The sequence below is a fragment of the Stegostoma tigrinum genome, chromosome 1 (assembly GCF_030684315.1).
Source record: "Stegostoma tigrinum isolate sSteTig4 chromosome 1, sSteTig4.hap1, whole genome shotgun sequence".
In the NCBI taxonomy this organism is placed as follows: Eukaryota; Metazoa; Chordata; class Chondrichthyes; order Orectolobiformes; family Stegostomatidae; genus Stegostoma; species Stegostoma tigrinum.
In genome coordinates, this window is record NC_081354.1 from 186,973,367 (window position 1) to 186,989,839 (window position 16,473).

Consider the following 16,473-nt stretch of genomic DNA (forward strand, 5'->3'; position numbering starts at 1 on the left):
ATGGTTATGATACTGCTTTGATTGGGATAATCCTTATCTTAAAATTGGCAATGCTTTTATATAGTTTCAAGTCTTTCCTTTTCTGCTACCTTTGAAATAAAGTGTCTTTTTTTCAGCAGTAGTTAGAAGAACCTGATTATCAACACCTTATTGTTTATGGGGGTTGCTGCATGCAGATTGCCAGCTCTGTTCAATACATAAAATGACCACGCTTCAAAATGTATCTCATTGGCTGTAAGGTGCTTTGAGATCATGAAACGGCAAAGTAATTAAGCAAGATTTTACTTCAATTTGATCAACATTAACAGATCCCAGGTCAGAGCTAAAATAGTCTACCCTGTTAAACCTAGCTATGGTATAAGGTATTAGATGAATGCACACAATTACAGGAGCATTCAACAATCTGCAATTTTAGCAACAATGGCTCAAAGTAGAACATCCCAAAGTGTGAAAAACAATTCAAAAAATTGATAAACCACCCAATGAAGTGATTGGGAAAACACTGATGGGAAACAGCAGCCTCGTTACTTGTATGGTATAAATACAAATACTGAGCTGGAACTGTAAACAGATGCCTTTTGGCACTGAGTGAACATGCACCACTCTGCTGCTGCATATTTTTATAAATTTACTTTTGTGGAGGAATCTAGAACAAGGGTTTACTGCTTCAGGATAAGATTTTTTTGGGTAAACTTCCCATTTAAGGCTGAGATCGGAAGGAATTAGTGCTGGTTATAACCTGAAGGTTACCACGCCTCAGGTAAGGGGTGAGGTTGAGAAGGTGGGACTTTCATGGTTACCTCAGCCAGCTCAGTTGGTTGGACAGCTGGTTTGAAATGCTGAGTAACAACACTACAGGTTTCTGAAATGTGGGCTTGTTGATGTCTTGCCAATGTCCTTTTCTCTGCTATTCTCTTCTCATGATATTGTACACTAGATTTGCCTTAGCCTTTCACCTAGGTTTGCCATTAAAACATAAGAACCTTGCAATCTGAGATGTTTTAAATGATGACAAGGTGTGCCTGTGAACTCATGCACGTGTTCAGTTGAGCGCAACCCTGTTTTCATCCAATAACCCTTACACACTTCACCTGAGATTATTGAAGAGTGATTGAAGTGGAGCCTCTGTTTTAATTCCCTCCTTTCACGCTGTCCATTGTCTGACCTGCTTAAATGAACCAATTCAACATAGACTGAGAATTTGATTTCCCTTTACAGCATTGTCAACTGAGCCTCAGGTTCACTGTGCCCCTTCTTCAATCACTAATTTCTCATTTATACCACTATGTTTCAGCTTTGGGAGGCACAGAAGATTCGACAGGTAAATATTTCTTCTTTCAATAATCTTCATGTATTGTGCCACTTAATCCGAGTGTAGTATAATTCATTATTGTGAAATACTCAATGTGTTTTATATTACACTAATTCATATTGCATCATCCTTTGTGAACCATGTTGTTTGACTTAGACTAATTGCAGAAGTGGTTAATAAAACTGACTTGCATTTTCCACAGGAAAGCTGGTTGGTATTATCTTGGTTTTAGTAAGCAGCTGAGAAAGAATGTCTCCCCTGAACTTGAACTCTGGTTCCATGTTCAGCGGTCATTACACCATTGGATTAATAAACCACAATAATATGACCTTAGATCTCACTACAATAATTGGGAATTTGAATTAATTTTAAAAGCAATTTTGGGAATAACAACAAAAAGAAGTGACCATAACATTGTTGGACTGTTGTAAAGTATCCATGGGTTTAGAAATACCTTTATGTGAACTCTACTGTCCTTGCACAGTCTGGCTCTCTGTGACCCCACTGGCATGTTGATTCTTCATTATTTCAAGAAATTCATTGGTGAAGCCGCTCAGTTTAGCATAGCACAACCATGGAACGGGAATAAATACCAAATTTTACACCCTAATGCCAAGAATTAATCAAAATACCAATGTGGGAATTCTCTTTAAAATTACTCTAGGTTAGCTTTATCAACTTTCTTCATGACTGACTACCTATCTCAGCCCTACCAAGGCCGTGATTCCAGATTATGAATCTCTTGTGATCTTGTATCGAAGGTGATATGGCAGGTACTGAACCCAGGGATAATGCTCATGCGGCACTTAGGCAGCCATTCAAGGTTGAACAAGAGGGGCTCTTAGCTCTTGCAGAGAACGTACAATTATTGCACTGTCTATTCCTGCAGCACACATTGATCTTGAGGAATTTGAAGAGCCTGGAATCAAAGTCATATCTGGCATGCTATATTCCACCTGATGTCTGGAATGTTATCTATTCAACTGTGTAGTTTCTTCCCTTCATTCCCTTGAAGATTACATTTCTGCTGAATCAACTATAAGTGAGTGATCAATTCGTGTGTATCAACAGGCAGGTCAAACATGATGGAAGATGGGGCTTGCTACCCCCCTGATTTTCACCCTTATATTTATGTTGAATAGTAATCGCTATCTAAAAACCAGGAAAGGCAACATCCCATCACTGGATTGATTTAGATCAACTGTTAGAAAGAAAGCCAAGACCACCAACCAATCTTCAGTTGCTCTGAGATACAGTGAGGTGGTCTTGCAATTCATTGCATCAAATATATAATCTCATATTGTCCTCTATTCTTAACAAGAGACTAATGAAGTGAACTTCTTTACTCTTCTGTTTTTTATTTGTTTTCAGGCAATTTTGCACCCAGACACCAATGAGAAGATTTTGATGCCTTTCAGGATGTCAGGTATCTTTTACATTACTTTTGTAGCAATTATTTCTGTCCTTGCTTCTCACGTGATAGGCTGATCAACCTCCTTCTGCACTGCAATAACTCTGTGACATTAAAGTTATTCTTTTCTCTCTTCCAACTCTTGCTCTATCCTATTCCATTCCATGTCTACCGGCAGCAGTGCTCTCAAGATGGCATCGGATTAGGGCTCCTAAGCCGGAGTTCGTCTGCTCTGACCGCTTTTCCTTTTGTAAGTTTTACTTTCTGACTCTACCCATTTCTTGTCCTGAGCTCGGACTGTCTTGGTGTTGGCAAGACCCCACTGCAACTTTGAGTGGGCCCAGTGTACAACCTCGCACAAACCCAACACAGACCTCGTGTGTGCCCAGCGTGGATCTGAGCTGTGCCCAGTGTGGATCTTGAGTGGACCCAATGCACAGACTTCAAGCCAGCCGACTGCAGATCTCAAGCGGGCCTAGCGTGCAGACCTTGAACGGGCCCAGCATGTGGACCTTGAACTAGCCCATTGCCAACTTGACCAAGCCCCGTGTGGACCTTGATTGGGCTCAGCGCACGGACCTCAACTGGGCACAGCACTTGTGCATTGAATGAGCTCAGTACAGACCCTGATTGATCCCACACAGACCTCGAATAGGCCCAGAGCAGACCTTAAGTGGGCCCAGCGCAGACCTTGAGTGGGCCCAGCACACAGACTTTGAGCAGATTCAGTGCAGACCTTGAGCAAGTCCAGCACGAACCTTGAGTGGACCCAGTGCAGACCTCAAGTGGACGCAGCATGAACCTAGAGCGAGCCCAATGTGGACCTTGAGTGAACCCAGCACGAAGGAGAGTGAGGTCATTGTGGATGTCAGGCTAGCCCAGGACAGAGGAGAGTGGGCCCATCGTGGACCTCATGTGAGCCCTCAGTTACTTTTCTAGGGCAAGCACAGGACCTGGCACTGGAATCGCAACTGCCATGGCTGGTGGCAGTGAGGTAGGCTCAGCAACGAAAGATGGCGCCCAAGGATCAGCAACTTGGTTGAGCCCAGTGCCGGTGGTGACGAAGCGGTGTTGGAAGAAGATCACAGCGATAACTTGGGCCTAATGGCCAGAGACATGACTCTGACGTTGGTTGGCAGAGGACTTTCAGCCCAGTGGAGAAAGATGACACCTGAGAATCGGTGACTTCAACGTTGGTTGGATCTGGTTTAGACAGTGGCGAGGAGGGTGGAGGAGGAATGGCAGCGCAGGTGTCATTGATGGTGATTACCTGGCTCAGGACTGATGGACTCTCTTTAAGCTCTATCTTGTTTTTACTTATTCTTAAATTAATCAAATTGGTACTGAATCGTGGCGACAAGTGAAAGCTTTTCACTGTGTTTTATTTCATTCTTACTATAAAATGCATGTGATAATAAAATCATTCATTCATTATTGTGACAGCAGGTTGACTTGATCAGGTTTAGACTCTCCCTGCCACCATTGCAAAGGGGAAGTAGCCAATATTCCTTAGAGCTTTTTGCACCATTTTGTGGCTGATATGTGGGGATTAGTTTTATTTGACGTCATGTTCGGCATAACATAGTGGGCTGAAGGCCCCATTCCACTGCTGCAATGTTCGATGTTCTCCACCATCTAATCCTAGAAACCCTTGCTAGGAATTGTTTTGTTTTCTCTCCAACTAGCCAGTCTGTGTCACATAGCAGTGTAAAGGAATGCTTGTCCCCAACTGACTCAGAGTCAACAAAGGAGGAATCAAGAGTTTAACATGTGAGCAATTCTAACTGAACAGAATCCTTGAGTGACAATTTCCTATATCTCAATCAAAGTGCTAATCTGTGCTTGGGCATCATAAGGCATCCAGTGCCACACGCTGTCGCATGTATAATATGAGGCTATTTTGTCGTGAGGGTAAATCAGCCAACACTTCTTTAAATTCTTTCATGGGATGTGGACCTCTGCTGCTAGTCCAGCATCTGTTTTCCTTCTCTAGTTGCCCTTGTGAAAGTGGTGGTGAATTTTCCTTTTGAACTGCAAGGTATGTGATGTAGGTGTTCCCACAATGCTGCTAGCAAGGGAGTTTAAGGATCTTGACCCAGCAACAATGAAGGAACAGCAATCTGTTTCCAGGGTCAGTATGGTGAGAGATTTGGAGGGGAATTTGCAGGTAATGGTATTTTCATTTGTCTGCTGCCCTGTGGAAGAGATCATTGGGTTTAGAAGGTACTATCTGAGGACCTTGATGTGATGTCTGATCCTGTCTGATGCATCACTTTTATAATGGCCTTGATTTAGAACAGAGTTGCAGGGAGATTGTGGAGTAGTAAGATTAATTTGGCATTGATACAGAGCTACGGTGATATATAGCTGCAATTACTTTTGGAATGCTGAAGCAAAGAACTGGCATGAACACAATGAGCTCAAAATGTATTTTAACACTGAAAATTTCCAGGGTTCAATTCATTTTATGGTGAAATTTGAAAGGAGCATTGTCAAAAAAAGGAAAGTAAAAAACACCTTAGTATATGTTAAAGCTCCATGCAATTATTAGATGTTTACTGGAGAATTTGAGGTCAGTGATGTGTCCGTTGAAAATAATAAACTTATTATTTAGTAAAAAAGTCATAAATGCTATTTCAGGTCTGAGTTGGCAACTCTAAGACATTAGACTGTGATGCCTTTTTGCTGATGGAGGTTATCCTGCCTGGGCAAAGCTAGTGCTATTTCAATAAGCTTCACAGATACAGAAAACTACTTACAGTACACTAAGGTACAATAAAAACTGAGCAAAATAGGTTGGAAAAAAAAAGGGACCAATTGTAACTGTTAGTGAGGGGTACTTATGTACTGTGAGGGAGATTGCTTTTGATGAACTTTCTGTTACCTCTCTGATATACTGAATCCTGGAGTTACCATCTGCTTTTACACATTGACCCTGAGAGTTACTGACCCCTTTAACACACTGACTCTGAGAGTTACTGTTCCCTTTAATATGACGCTAAGAGTTACTAACCCTTTAACATAGTAAACCCAACAGTTACTATCCCCTTTTAGCGCACTGACCCTAAGAGTTACTGTCCCTTTGCACACACTGATCATGGAAGTAATGTCCCTTTTAAGACTTCCTAAAAGACTTTATGGCTTCTATAGTTACCAATTTGGATTTTATGTGAGCAGCAAAAGCCCCTGTTCTAGGTCAAAAGTGAGTGTGGATATCACTTAGTTCTATGGTAGGACCAGGGAAGCATGTTTCCAGAGAGGGGCCACTTAAATAAGAGGGAATCATCCACACTGTTGCCACAGTGCATTGATGGTGTAGGGAGTTAATAAAGAAAGTCATGGGCTGAAAGTCAAGTGGGCTGATAGGACTTTGTCCTGGATAGTGCCAAGCTTCTTGAGTGTTCTTAGAGCTGCACTTATCCAGACAAGTAGGGAGTATTCCGTCATACCACTGATTTGTGGTTTGTAGGTAATGGATAGATTTTGGGGAGTCAGGAGTTAAAGCAAGAGGAGGTATTGGATAATGTGTCATTCTGTAGCTGGCACGGTCAGCAAGGACAGATCAAATCTGGAATGAGACTCAGTTCAAGTGAGTATATAGTTTGGGGAATTTGGAGGTATTGTAGAAATTCAGTGCAGAGAGGAAGATGTGCTTCTGGCTAGTTCTTTCTTGGTTCGTACCTTGTAAGGTTTTTTTTAACAAGATAAATTGAACCCCAGGATCAGGGGGCCTGCACAAGAGTGACATCACAGAAAAAGCATGAAGGTTTATTTAGCAGTTATGAAGGCAAATGCGATGTTAGAATTCATTTTGCAATGGCTAGAATACAAGAGTTGGGATGTACTCCTGAGGCTGTATGAGACTCTGGTCAGACAACATTTGGAATATTGTGAGCAGTTTTGGGCCCCCTATCTACGAAAGGATGTCCTGGCTTTGGAGGGTCCTGTGGAGGAGGTTCACAAGAATGATCCCGAGGATGAAAGTCTTAGGAACAAAGAACAAAGAAAATTACAGCACAGGAACAGGGCCTTCGGCCCTCCAAGCCTGCACCGATCCAGATCCTCTGTCTAAACCTGTAGCCTATTTTCCAAGGATCTGTATCCCTCTGCTCCCTGCCCATTCATCTATCTGTCCAGATACATCTTAAATGATGCTATCGTGCCCGCCTCTACTCCCTCTGCTGGCAACACATTCCAGGCATCCACCACCCTCGGCGTAAAGAACTTTCCACACATATCTCCCTTAAACTTTTCCCCTCTCACTTTGAAATCATGACCCCTAGTAATTGAGACCCCCAATCTGGGAAAAAACTTTTTTGCTATCCAACCCGTCTATATCTCTCATGATTTTATTATATGAGGGGCATTGAGGACTCTGACTCTGTACTTGATGGATTTGACAAGGATGAGGGGAGATCTGAGTGAAATTTACAGAATACTGAGAGGCTTGGTGGAGATGATATTTCCACTGGTAGGAGAGACAAGGATCTGAGGGCATAGCCAGAGAGTGGAAGGACCTTTAGAACTGAGGAATTTCTTCAGATTAATCTATGGAACTCATTATCGTAGAATGATTTAAGATAGAGATAGATGGGTTCTTGATTGGTAGGGGGGATCAAAGGATAGGGAAGAAGGCAGGACAATGAGGTTGAGAAATATATCAGCCATTATTGAATGGTGGAGCAGAATCAGTGGGCCAAAAGGCCTAATTCTGCTCCTATATCTTATGGACTTATATACAGGTTAATACAAGCCATAACACCACGTGAATTTTTGATTTCTTGTTTAATGCAATTCCCAACATCACAACTACAGTTTGGGAGTCTACATACCATCCCCATTAATGGTTTATGCCTCTTAGTATTTTTCAATTCTACCCTCACAGATTCTATGTTGTCTGAGCTAAAATCTTCCATCAATGTTGTGCTTGTATTTGCTTTAGCCAGCAATGCAACTCCACCACCTTTTCCTTTTAGTCTGTCCCTTCTAAATACTGAATACCCTTAGATGTTCAGTTCCCTCCCTGTCACCCTGCAGTCTTGCCTCCATAGTCCCAACAATATCACACCCATTTACATCTATTGTGTGACTCATTCGTCCACTTCATTTTGAATGCTCCATGTACAAAACCTTAGGCCATGCATATAGTTGTATGCCTTGGCATCACTAGTGACATCTAAATGCTGCTTAAATGTCATTAGCACTTCTGCCTCAAACACCACTACAGGCAGTGAATTCCATATTCCCATCACCCTCTGGGTGAAAATGTTACCTCACATTCCCTCTAAACCTCCTGCTCCTTCACTTTAAATATATGCCCCTGGTCATTGATCTCTTTACCAGGAGGATGAGTTTCTTCCTGCCTACGTTATCTATGCCCTCCATAATTTAGTATCTCAATCATGTCCCTTCTCTGTATCCTCTGCTCCAAGAAAAACAATCCCAGTCTATCCAAACTCTCTGTCCAAGGCAACATCCTGGTAAAACACCTCTGTGCCCTCTCCAGTGCAATCACATCCTTCCTCTAATATGGATTGCAGAACCACACACAATACTATAGCTGTGGCCCAAATGACATTTTATATAGGTCCAGTAAAACCTCCCTATTCTTAAAAACCATGCCTCAGCTAATAAAGGCTAGCATTTCATATGCCTTCTTAACCACTTTATCCACTCCTCTGCTTCCTGCCAAAAACATTAGTGTGTCATTTAGCTCGCATTCCTGCTCCCAAGATCAATACCAACAAGCTTGTAGAATTCTGGTCACTTTCCTTTAAAGCTGTCAAATGTCTCAATGTGCCCCATAAGGAATTTTCTACCAACATTCATGACGACAATGATGAGAGGCATAGATAGAGTGGATAGCCAGAGATCTTTTCTCAGGGCGGAAATGACTATTACGAAGGAGCATAATTTTAAGGTGATTGGAGGAAAGTGTAAGGGAGATGTCAGAGATAGGTTCTTTACACAAAGTGTGATGGGTGTGAGAAATACATTGCCAGCAGTGGTATTGGAGCTAGATACATTCGAGACATTTAAGTGACTCTTAGATAGGCACATGGATGACAGTAAATTGTAGGGTATGCAGGGTAGTTTGATCTTAGAGTAGGATAATAGGTTGGCGTGACATCATAGGCCAAAGGGCCTGTACTGTGCTGTACTGTTCTGTGTTCTGTTAACATGCAACACCAAACACTAAAGAAACTATTTAGGCAGGTGACCAAAAGCTTGGCCAGAAAGATAGTTTTCACGAGGCACCTTATTGGAGCACGTTTAGGGAGGCAATTTCAGAGCTCATTCCCTAGGTTATGTTGTATAGTACGTGCAAAATATAAAACCTCCAATGTTAGGACTATTGTCTATGAGAATCTTCGATTTACAGACTGTGCATAACAGTTGATGGTTACAATTTGAATGTGAGCCAGCAGCTTGCCAAATCAAGATAATAAAATGTGAGGCTGGATGAACACAGCAGGCCAAGCAGCATCTCAGGAGCACAAAAGCTGACGTTTCAGGCCTAGACCCTTCATCAGAGAGGGGGATGGGGAGAGGGAACTGGAATAAATAGGGAGAGAGGGGGAGGCGGACCGAAGATAGAGAGAAAAGAAGATAGGTGGAGAGAGTATAGGTGGGGAGGTAGGGAGGGGATAGGTCAGTCCAGGGAAGACGGACAGGTCAAGGAGGTGGGATGAGGTTAGTAGGTAGATGGGGGGTGTGGCTTGGGGTGGGAGGAAGGGATGGGTGAGAGGAAGAACCGGTTAGGGAGGCAGAGACAGGTTGGACTGGTTTTGGGATGCAGTGGGTGGAGGAGAAGAGCTGGGCTGGTTGTGTGGTGCAGTGGGGGGAGGGGACGAACTGGGCTGGTTTAGGGATGCAGTTGGGGAAGGGGAGATTTTGAAACTGGGTGAAGTCCACGTTGATACCATTAGGCTGCAGGGTTCCCAGGCGGAATATGAGTTGCTGTTCCTGCAACCTTCGGGTGGCATCATTGTGGCACTGCAGGAGGCCCATGATGGACATGTCATCTAAAGAATGGGAGGGGGAGTGGAAATGATTTGCGACTGGGAGGTGCAGTAGCTTGTTGCGAAGTGAGCGGAGGTGTTCTGCAAAGCGGTCATGCCAAATCACAATGGTTTCAGGAAGGAAACTTGTAAGGAACAGTTTTCAGACAATTTCAGAACAATTATGCAGTACAGTAAGCTTAAGAAATGAATCATACCTAACCAGCACTGCCAATATCAACATTTCAAAATAATACAATGTGAGGCTGGATGAACACAGCAGGCCAAGCAGACAACTGCACCTCCCAGTCGCAAACCATTTCCACTCCCCTTCCCATTCTCTAGATGACATGTCCATCATGGGCCTCCTGCACTGCCACAATGATGCCACCTGAAGGTTGCAGGAACAGCAACCCATATTCCGCCTGGGAACCCTGCAGCCATATGGTATCAATGTGGACTTCACCAGTTTCAAAATCTCCCCTTCCCCTACTGCATCCCTAAACCAGCCCAGCTCGTCCCCTCCCCCCACTGCACCACACAACCAGCCCAGCTCTTCCCCCCCACCCACTGCATCCCAAAACCAGTCCAACCTGTCTCTGCCTCCCTAACCGGTTCTTCCTCTCACCCATCCCTTCCTCCCACCCCAAGCCGCACCCCCATCTACCTACTAACCTCATCCCACCTCCTTGACCTGTCCGTCTTCCCTGGACTGACCTATCCCCTCCCTACCTCCCCACCTACACTCTCTCCACCTATCTTCTTTACTCTCCATCTTCGGTCCGCCTCCCCCTCTCTCCCTATTTATTCCAGTTCCCTCTCCCCATCCCCCTCTCTGATGAAGGGTCTAGGCCCGAAACGTCAGCTTTTGTGCTCCTGAGATGCTGCTTGGCCTGCTGTGTTCATCCAGCCTCACATTGTATTATCTTAGAATTCTCCAGCATCTGCAGTTCCCATTATCACTCAACATTTCAAAATTCTGTTTTCCAGTAAGTGGTTAGGACCTGGAACACACTGCCCGAAAGGATTTTGGGTGCAGATTCAATCATGCCTTTCAAAAAGTATTGGATAAACCGTTGAAGGGGAACGAAAATTGCAGGGCTACAGGAAAAGAGCAGAAGATTGAGACTCAAACTGTGCTTGCGGAGAGCTAACGCAGGATCTATCAGCCAAATGGTTTCCCACAAATTATAGTATTCCATCATCATTCCGGCACATCAGTTGCAGCATTAGAAACGCAAAGCTGGATTTTACCGGGAGACATGATCAGTTTAAAAAGTCATGGAGAAGCCCATACATGGTCCTAATAATTGCCCCGCTACAATTTCATGCTGAGAATAGCATTAATTACTGTAAGGTGAGGTGTCTGGATTGGTTGGTAACTCTGTTGTTCCAATAGCATTGGCCAGGAGCTGTGGCCACTAATGGAATTACAGACAGGACCGCCATGCAAAAGAACCCATGTAAGTTAGGTATTGAAGTGAAATGAGTAGGTGGCAGTGTAAAAAGCTGATGACAGTGAGGACAGTCTAAAGCAGCCCAAGAGACCCAAACACAAGATTCTGACCCCCTACGCCCCCTCGCCCCCCAGTTTTTCCCAACAGTAGCTCACAGCTGAAGCTAAGGACTAAGGAACTCATGATTGGTTTGTTGCGTCCTGCTGCTCCAATACAGAAAACTTGACACCCTTCAATAAATGATATTGTGTAAAACATAATGTGTGTAAATAATGGACAGGTTACACTTTAAGGGGGTCAGTATAACATTTGTGGCACAGGATTGCTCTCAGACACCGATGATCAACTTAGAGTAGTGACACTTCTTGGAATATAGCTTCAGGACTATCAGGTTGCCAACTTATACCAAGTAATTTTGGGATAAAGCAAACATAATCCTTACCTTATGGCCTGCTAGACTGTAACCCAGCATAAACCTCCTTTTGTTCTCCATGCCTTGCAGTTCTTAGATGATTAGCCATGATTTTGACTGATATGATCTGCTCCATTTTCCTGTGGCCTTTTGTCTTTGGAGAAAGGCGTTTGAAAATATAATGTGTGTGCTGCGATACCGCACTACAAAGGCATAAACAAAGCTATCACTAAATTTGGTAGAATTGACAAAAGGCCCATAGTTTTCCCTGTAGCATCGCAACAGGAACCCATGGACATGCTTTAGGAAATACCCAGCAGTGCCCATTTGTTCTCAATGTTTCAGTACAAAATTGTTTTGCAGTTCATGACATTCAATCAGCTAGAAGCAGTAATAAATTTTTCTAGAGCAGTAATATGTAGAAGGGGTTTGAGAAGATTGATAAAACGAGGAATTTGTTCTCTCAGAGGCTTGTGCATCTTTGGAACTCCTTGCTGCAGAGAGCTATGGGGGCAAAGGCTGAGACAGATAGATTCTTGATCATTCGGGGAATGAAAGTTTATGGGGTAAAGGCAGGAAAGAGGGCATGACAAGTGTCAGATCAGCCATGATCCTATTGAATGGTGAAACAGGCTAAACGGACCAAACAGCCTCCTCTTGTTCCTTTTTCTTATGATCTTGTAGAACTTGAAAATTACTGGTTGTGATATCAATGGCAGAAAAAAACATTCATACTTGGGCTCAGAGATAATGGGAACTGCAGATGCTGGAGAATCCGAGATAACAAAGTGTGGAGCTGGATGAACACAGCAGGCCAAACAGCATCTCAGGAGCACAAAAGCTGATGTTTCAGGCCTAAACCCTTTGTCGGAGAGGGGGATGGGGAGAGGGTTCTGGAATAAATAGGGAGAGAGGGGGAGGCGGACCGAAGATGGAGAGAAAAGAAGATAGGTGGAGAGGAGAGTATAGGTGGGGAGGTAGGAAGGGGCGAGGTCAGTCCAGGGAAGACGGACAGGTCAAGGAGGCGGGATGAGGTTAGTAGGTAGGAAATGGAGGTGCGGCTTGAGGTGGGAGGAGGGGATGGGTGAGAGGAAGAACAGGTTAGGGAGGCGGAGACAAGCTGGGCTGGTTTTGGGATGCAGTGGGGGGACGGGACGAGCTATTCTGATTAACAAAATTAACAATGAAAGCTGATACATGAGGTCAGCTCTGTGTATTGTTGATGCACTTCTACGGTGAAACGTAACCTGTGAACTTTCACTGGCTATTTTTACTTCAACAATGGTCAGTCAGGTGAACTGGAATGCTAATGGAAGTGCGTCAAAGTGAGAGGTCCATGTTTCCTTGGCAAGAAGTGAGAAAATTTGTGAAAAAATAAATCAAAATCTGGGATTTAAAATTTGATGGTTCAGCAACTTTAGATTGGGACATTGATTTCTTGCTCAGACAATGTCGCAGTACTCAGTGCCTTGCTAATCAGATCACTGCAAATCAGTGCAACAATGGCTGCATGAGTGGAAAAATATAACACGTTAGTAGGTTACAAACTGAAATGTTTATTGGTTGAAGGGGTTTATGGTCTAGAGCCTATGCAATCCAACGTAATTCAAAGGACTGGAGTCTAGAATCCTGGGGTATGGAAGAATCGAAAAAAGACAGTCCACCACCACTGGACATTAAATAGCATCATCATCACTGAATTCCCCACTGTCAACATCATGAGGTTTACCATTGACCAGAAGCTTAACTGGATTAGCCATATAAATACTGCGGCTACAAGAGCACATCAGAGGCTAGGAATCCTGCTCCAAGTAATTTGCCTCCTGACCCCCCAAAGCCTGTCCACCATCTACAAGATATAAGTTAATGGTGTAATGGAATACTCCCTACTTGCCTGTATATATACAGCTCCACCACCACTCAAGAAGCTTGACACCATCCAAGACAAAACACCAATATTCAGTAGCAACAACTTGTACCATCTAAAAGATGCACTGCAAATATTCACCAACGATCCTTTGACAGCACCTTCCACACCAGGGACATCCATCTAGGACAAGAGCAACACATTCATTGGAGCACCACCACCTAAAATTTCCCCTCCAAACCACACAACATTCTGATTTGGAAATATTTTGCCACTCCCTCAGTGTCATTGTGTCAAAATCCTGGAATTCATTTACCGACAGCACATGTACTGCAGCAGTTCAAGAAAACAACTCACCACTATCTTCCCAAGAGCAACTAGGGACAAGCAATAAATGCTAGCCCAGCCAGCAAAGTCCACATCCCATACGTGAATAAATAATGAATAAATAAATGAGGAACAGATTGTAAAAAGACATATTAATGCCCGTTTGTTCCGTTTTTGCAGGTTATATTCCTTTTGGGACCCCAATTGTAAGTATTTAATAGATGCACCTTGGTAAAGTCTTCATGTAATTACAATGTCAGTGATTTCCTGGTACTTAAAAACATAACCAGGAGCAAGAGGAGGCGAGATAATAAAATGTGAGGCTGGATGAACACAGCAGGCCCAGCAGCATCTCTGGAGCACAAGAGGAGGCGATCTGGCCTTCGCGTCTGCTCCACCATTCAATAAGATCATGGCTGATCTTTTTATGGCCTCAGCTCCACTTACGCACCCTCTCATCATAACCCTTAGTTACTTTACAGTTCAAAAAACTATCCGTCTGGGCTTTAAAAACATTCAATGAGGAAGCCTCAACTACTTCACTGGCAGGAAATTCCACAGATTCACAATTGTTTGGGTGAAGAAGTTCCTCAGTCCTAAATCCGTTCCCCTTTATTTTGATGCTGTGCCCTCTCATTGTAGTTTCGTCCGCCAATGGAAAGAACCTCCCTGCTTCTATCTTATCTATTCCCTTCATAATTTTATATGTTTCTGTAAGACCCTGCTCATACTTCTAAAATCAAATGAATATTATCCCAGTCTACTCAGTCTCTCCTCATATGCCAACCCTCTCAACTCTGGACACAACCTAGTTGCTGCCCTCTGCACCACCTCCAGTCACAGCTCATCCTTTCTCAACTAAGGAGACCAAAACTGCACACAGTACTCCATGTGTGGCCTCACCAGGACCTTGTACAGCTGTAACATAACCTCCCTACCTTTAAACTCAATTCCTCTGGCAATGAAGGATAAAATTCCATGTACTTTAATTACCTGTTGTACCTGTGAACCAACCTTCTGTGATTCATGCAGAAGGACGCTGAGGTCCCTCTGCACAGCAGCATGCTGCAATTTTTCATCATTTAAATAATAGTCCTTTTTACGGTTATTCCTACCAAAATAGATAACTTCACATTTATCAGCATTGTTCTCCATCTACTCCATCTCCCTCTCCTTTGCCGACTCTCTTAAATGGTCCGTATACCTCTGCAAACTTTCAGAGTCCTCTTCACACTTTGCTCTGCCACTCAGCTTCGTGTTATCTGCAAACTTTCACATATTACACATGGTGCCCAACTCCAAATCATTGATGTAAATTGTAAACAATTACAAATCTAACACTGATCCCTGAGGCACACTATTAGCCACTGATCGCCAACCAGAAAAGCAGTCATTTATCCCAACTCAAAGCTTACTGTTAGTTAACCAATCCTCTAGTGACAATTTTCATCCTCCAACTTTGTGTCCCAATAAAATCTGCAATTGATGATGCCACCTGCATTGATCCATCGTACTCGAGATATATGACTGGTAAGTACCTCAGGGATATTGCCTACTTCAGTGGTGGTCAGAACCAAATCACATTTTACATCCAGCACTTATTTGTGAAAATAAAAACCCTGATTTATTCACTGCACACTAAATCACTGTCTTAAATTTTTCTTCTCCTCTTTGATTGGCACCTTCAACAGGAGATGGGTGTCAATTCTTTGCCATAATGCTTGAAACCATCTAAATAAAAACTGAAAGAACTGTAAATCAGGAGAAAAACAGAAGTTCCTGGAAAAGCTCAGCAGGTCTGGAGGAATCTGTGAAGAAAAAATCTGAGTTAACATTTCAGGTTCTGAGGAAGGGTCACCGGATCCGAAATGTTAACTCTGATTTTTTCTTCACAGACTGAAACTAGCTGTTGTGCTCCTGCTGTTCTTATTTCCTTATGCCTACCAAACATACACCACACCTCCTCTTGCTCAAGCCGTCATCTGGTTTCTCTTCCAGCTCCCCTTGGCTTCTCTGAGTTCATCTCGCCCATGAAATGCTTCATTGGCCCATTCACAATAAAATAGTAGCCACCCATTTGGCTTCTTGACCCCATGGCCTCTGAAACTTAAATGTTTCTCTGTCTTCAGGTCCAACTTAAAAACGTTATTATCAACCTCCTTCTACAAAGTACACTGAATCACTATCTTTACCACAGACGTCCAGTCCCTTTACACCTGCATTCCACAGAAAGATGGCCTAAAGGCCCTCCACTTCTTCCTGTCCCGCAGGCCCAGCCAGTACCCCTCCACTGACACCCTCATCCGCTTAGCCAAACTCGTCGTCACTCTCAACAACTTCTCTTTCAATTCCTCCCGCTTCCTACAGACAAAGGGGGTGGCCATGGGTACCTGCATAGGCCCAAGCTATGCCTGCCTCTTTGTAGGTTACGTGGAACAATCCTTCTTCCGTACCTACACTGGCCCTACACCCCACCTCTGCCTCCATTACATTGATGACTGCATCGGCGCCGCCTTGTGCTCCCACAAGGACCTCAAACAGTTCATCCACTTCACCTACATCTTCCACCCCAACCTTAAGTTCACCTGTACCATCTCTAATACCTCTCTCTCCTTCCTGGACCTCTCTGTCTCCATCGTCGGCAACCACTTAGAAACCGATATCCATTTCAAGCCCACCAACTCCC

General features: G+C 43.6%; 1 protein-coding gene across 5 annotated transcripts in view; it reads left to right on the forward strand.

Moving 5' to 3' along the window:
• Positions 1 to 16,473, forward strand: part of LOC125455349 (sideroflexin-5-like) — a 274,456-nt gene that overhangs the window by 61,980 nt on the left and 196,003 nt on the right. For 3 of the 5 annotated variants that reach the window (XM_059650636.1, XM_059650639.1, XM_059650633.1), the window contains 3 exons: positions 1,295 to 1,321; positions 2,684 to 2,738; positions 13,968 to 13,993. In XM_059650636.1, the coding sequence (XP_059506619.1) occupies positions 1,295 to 1,321; positions 2,684 to 2,738; positions 13,968 to 13,993 (108 nt within the window). The remainder of the gene's footprint in view (positions 1 to 1,294; positions 1,322 to 2,683; positions 2,739 to 13,967; positions 13,994 to 16,473) is intronic. The other 2 variants (XM_059650637.1, XM_059650634.1) reach the window with 1 other exon arrangement.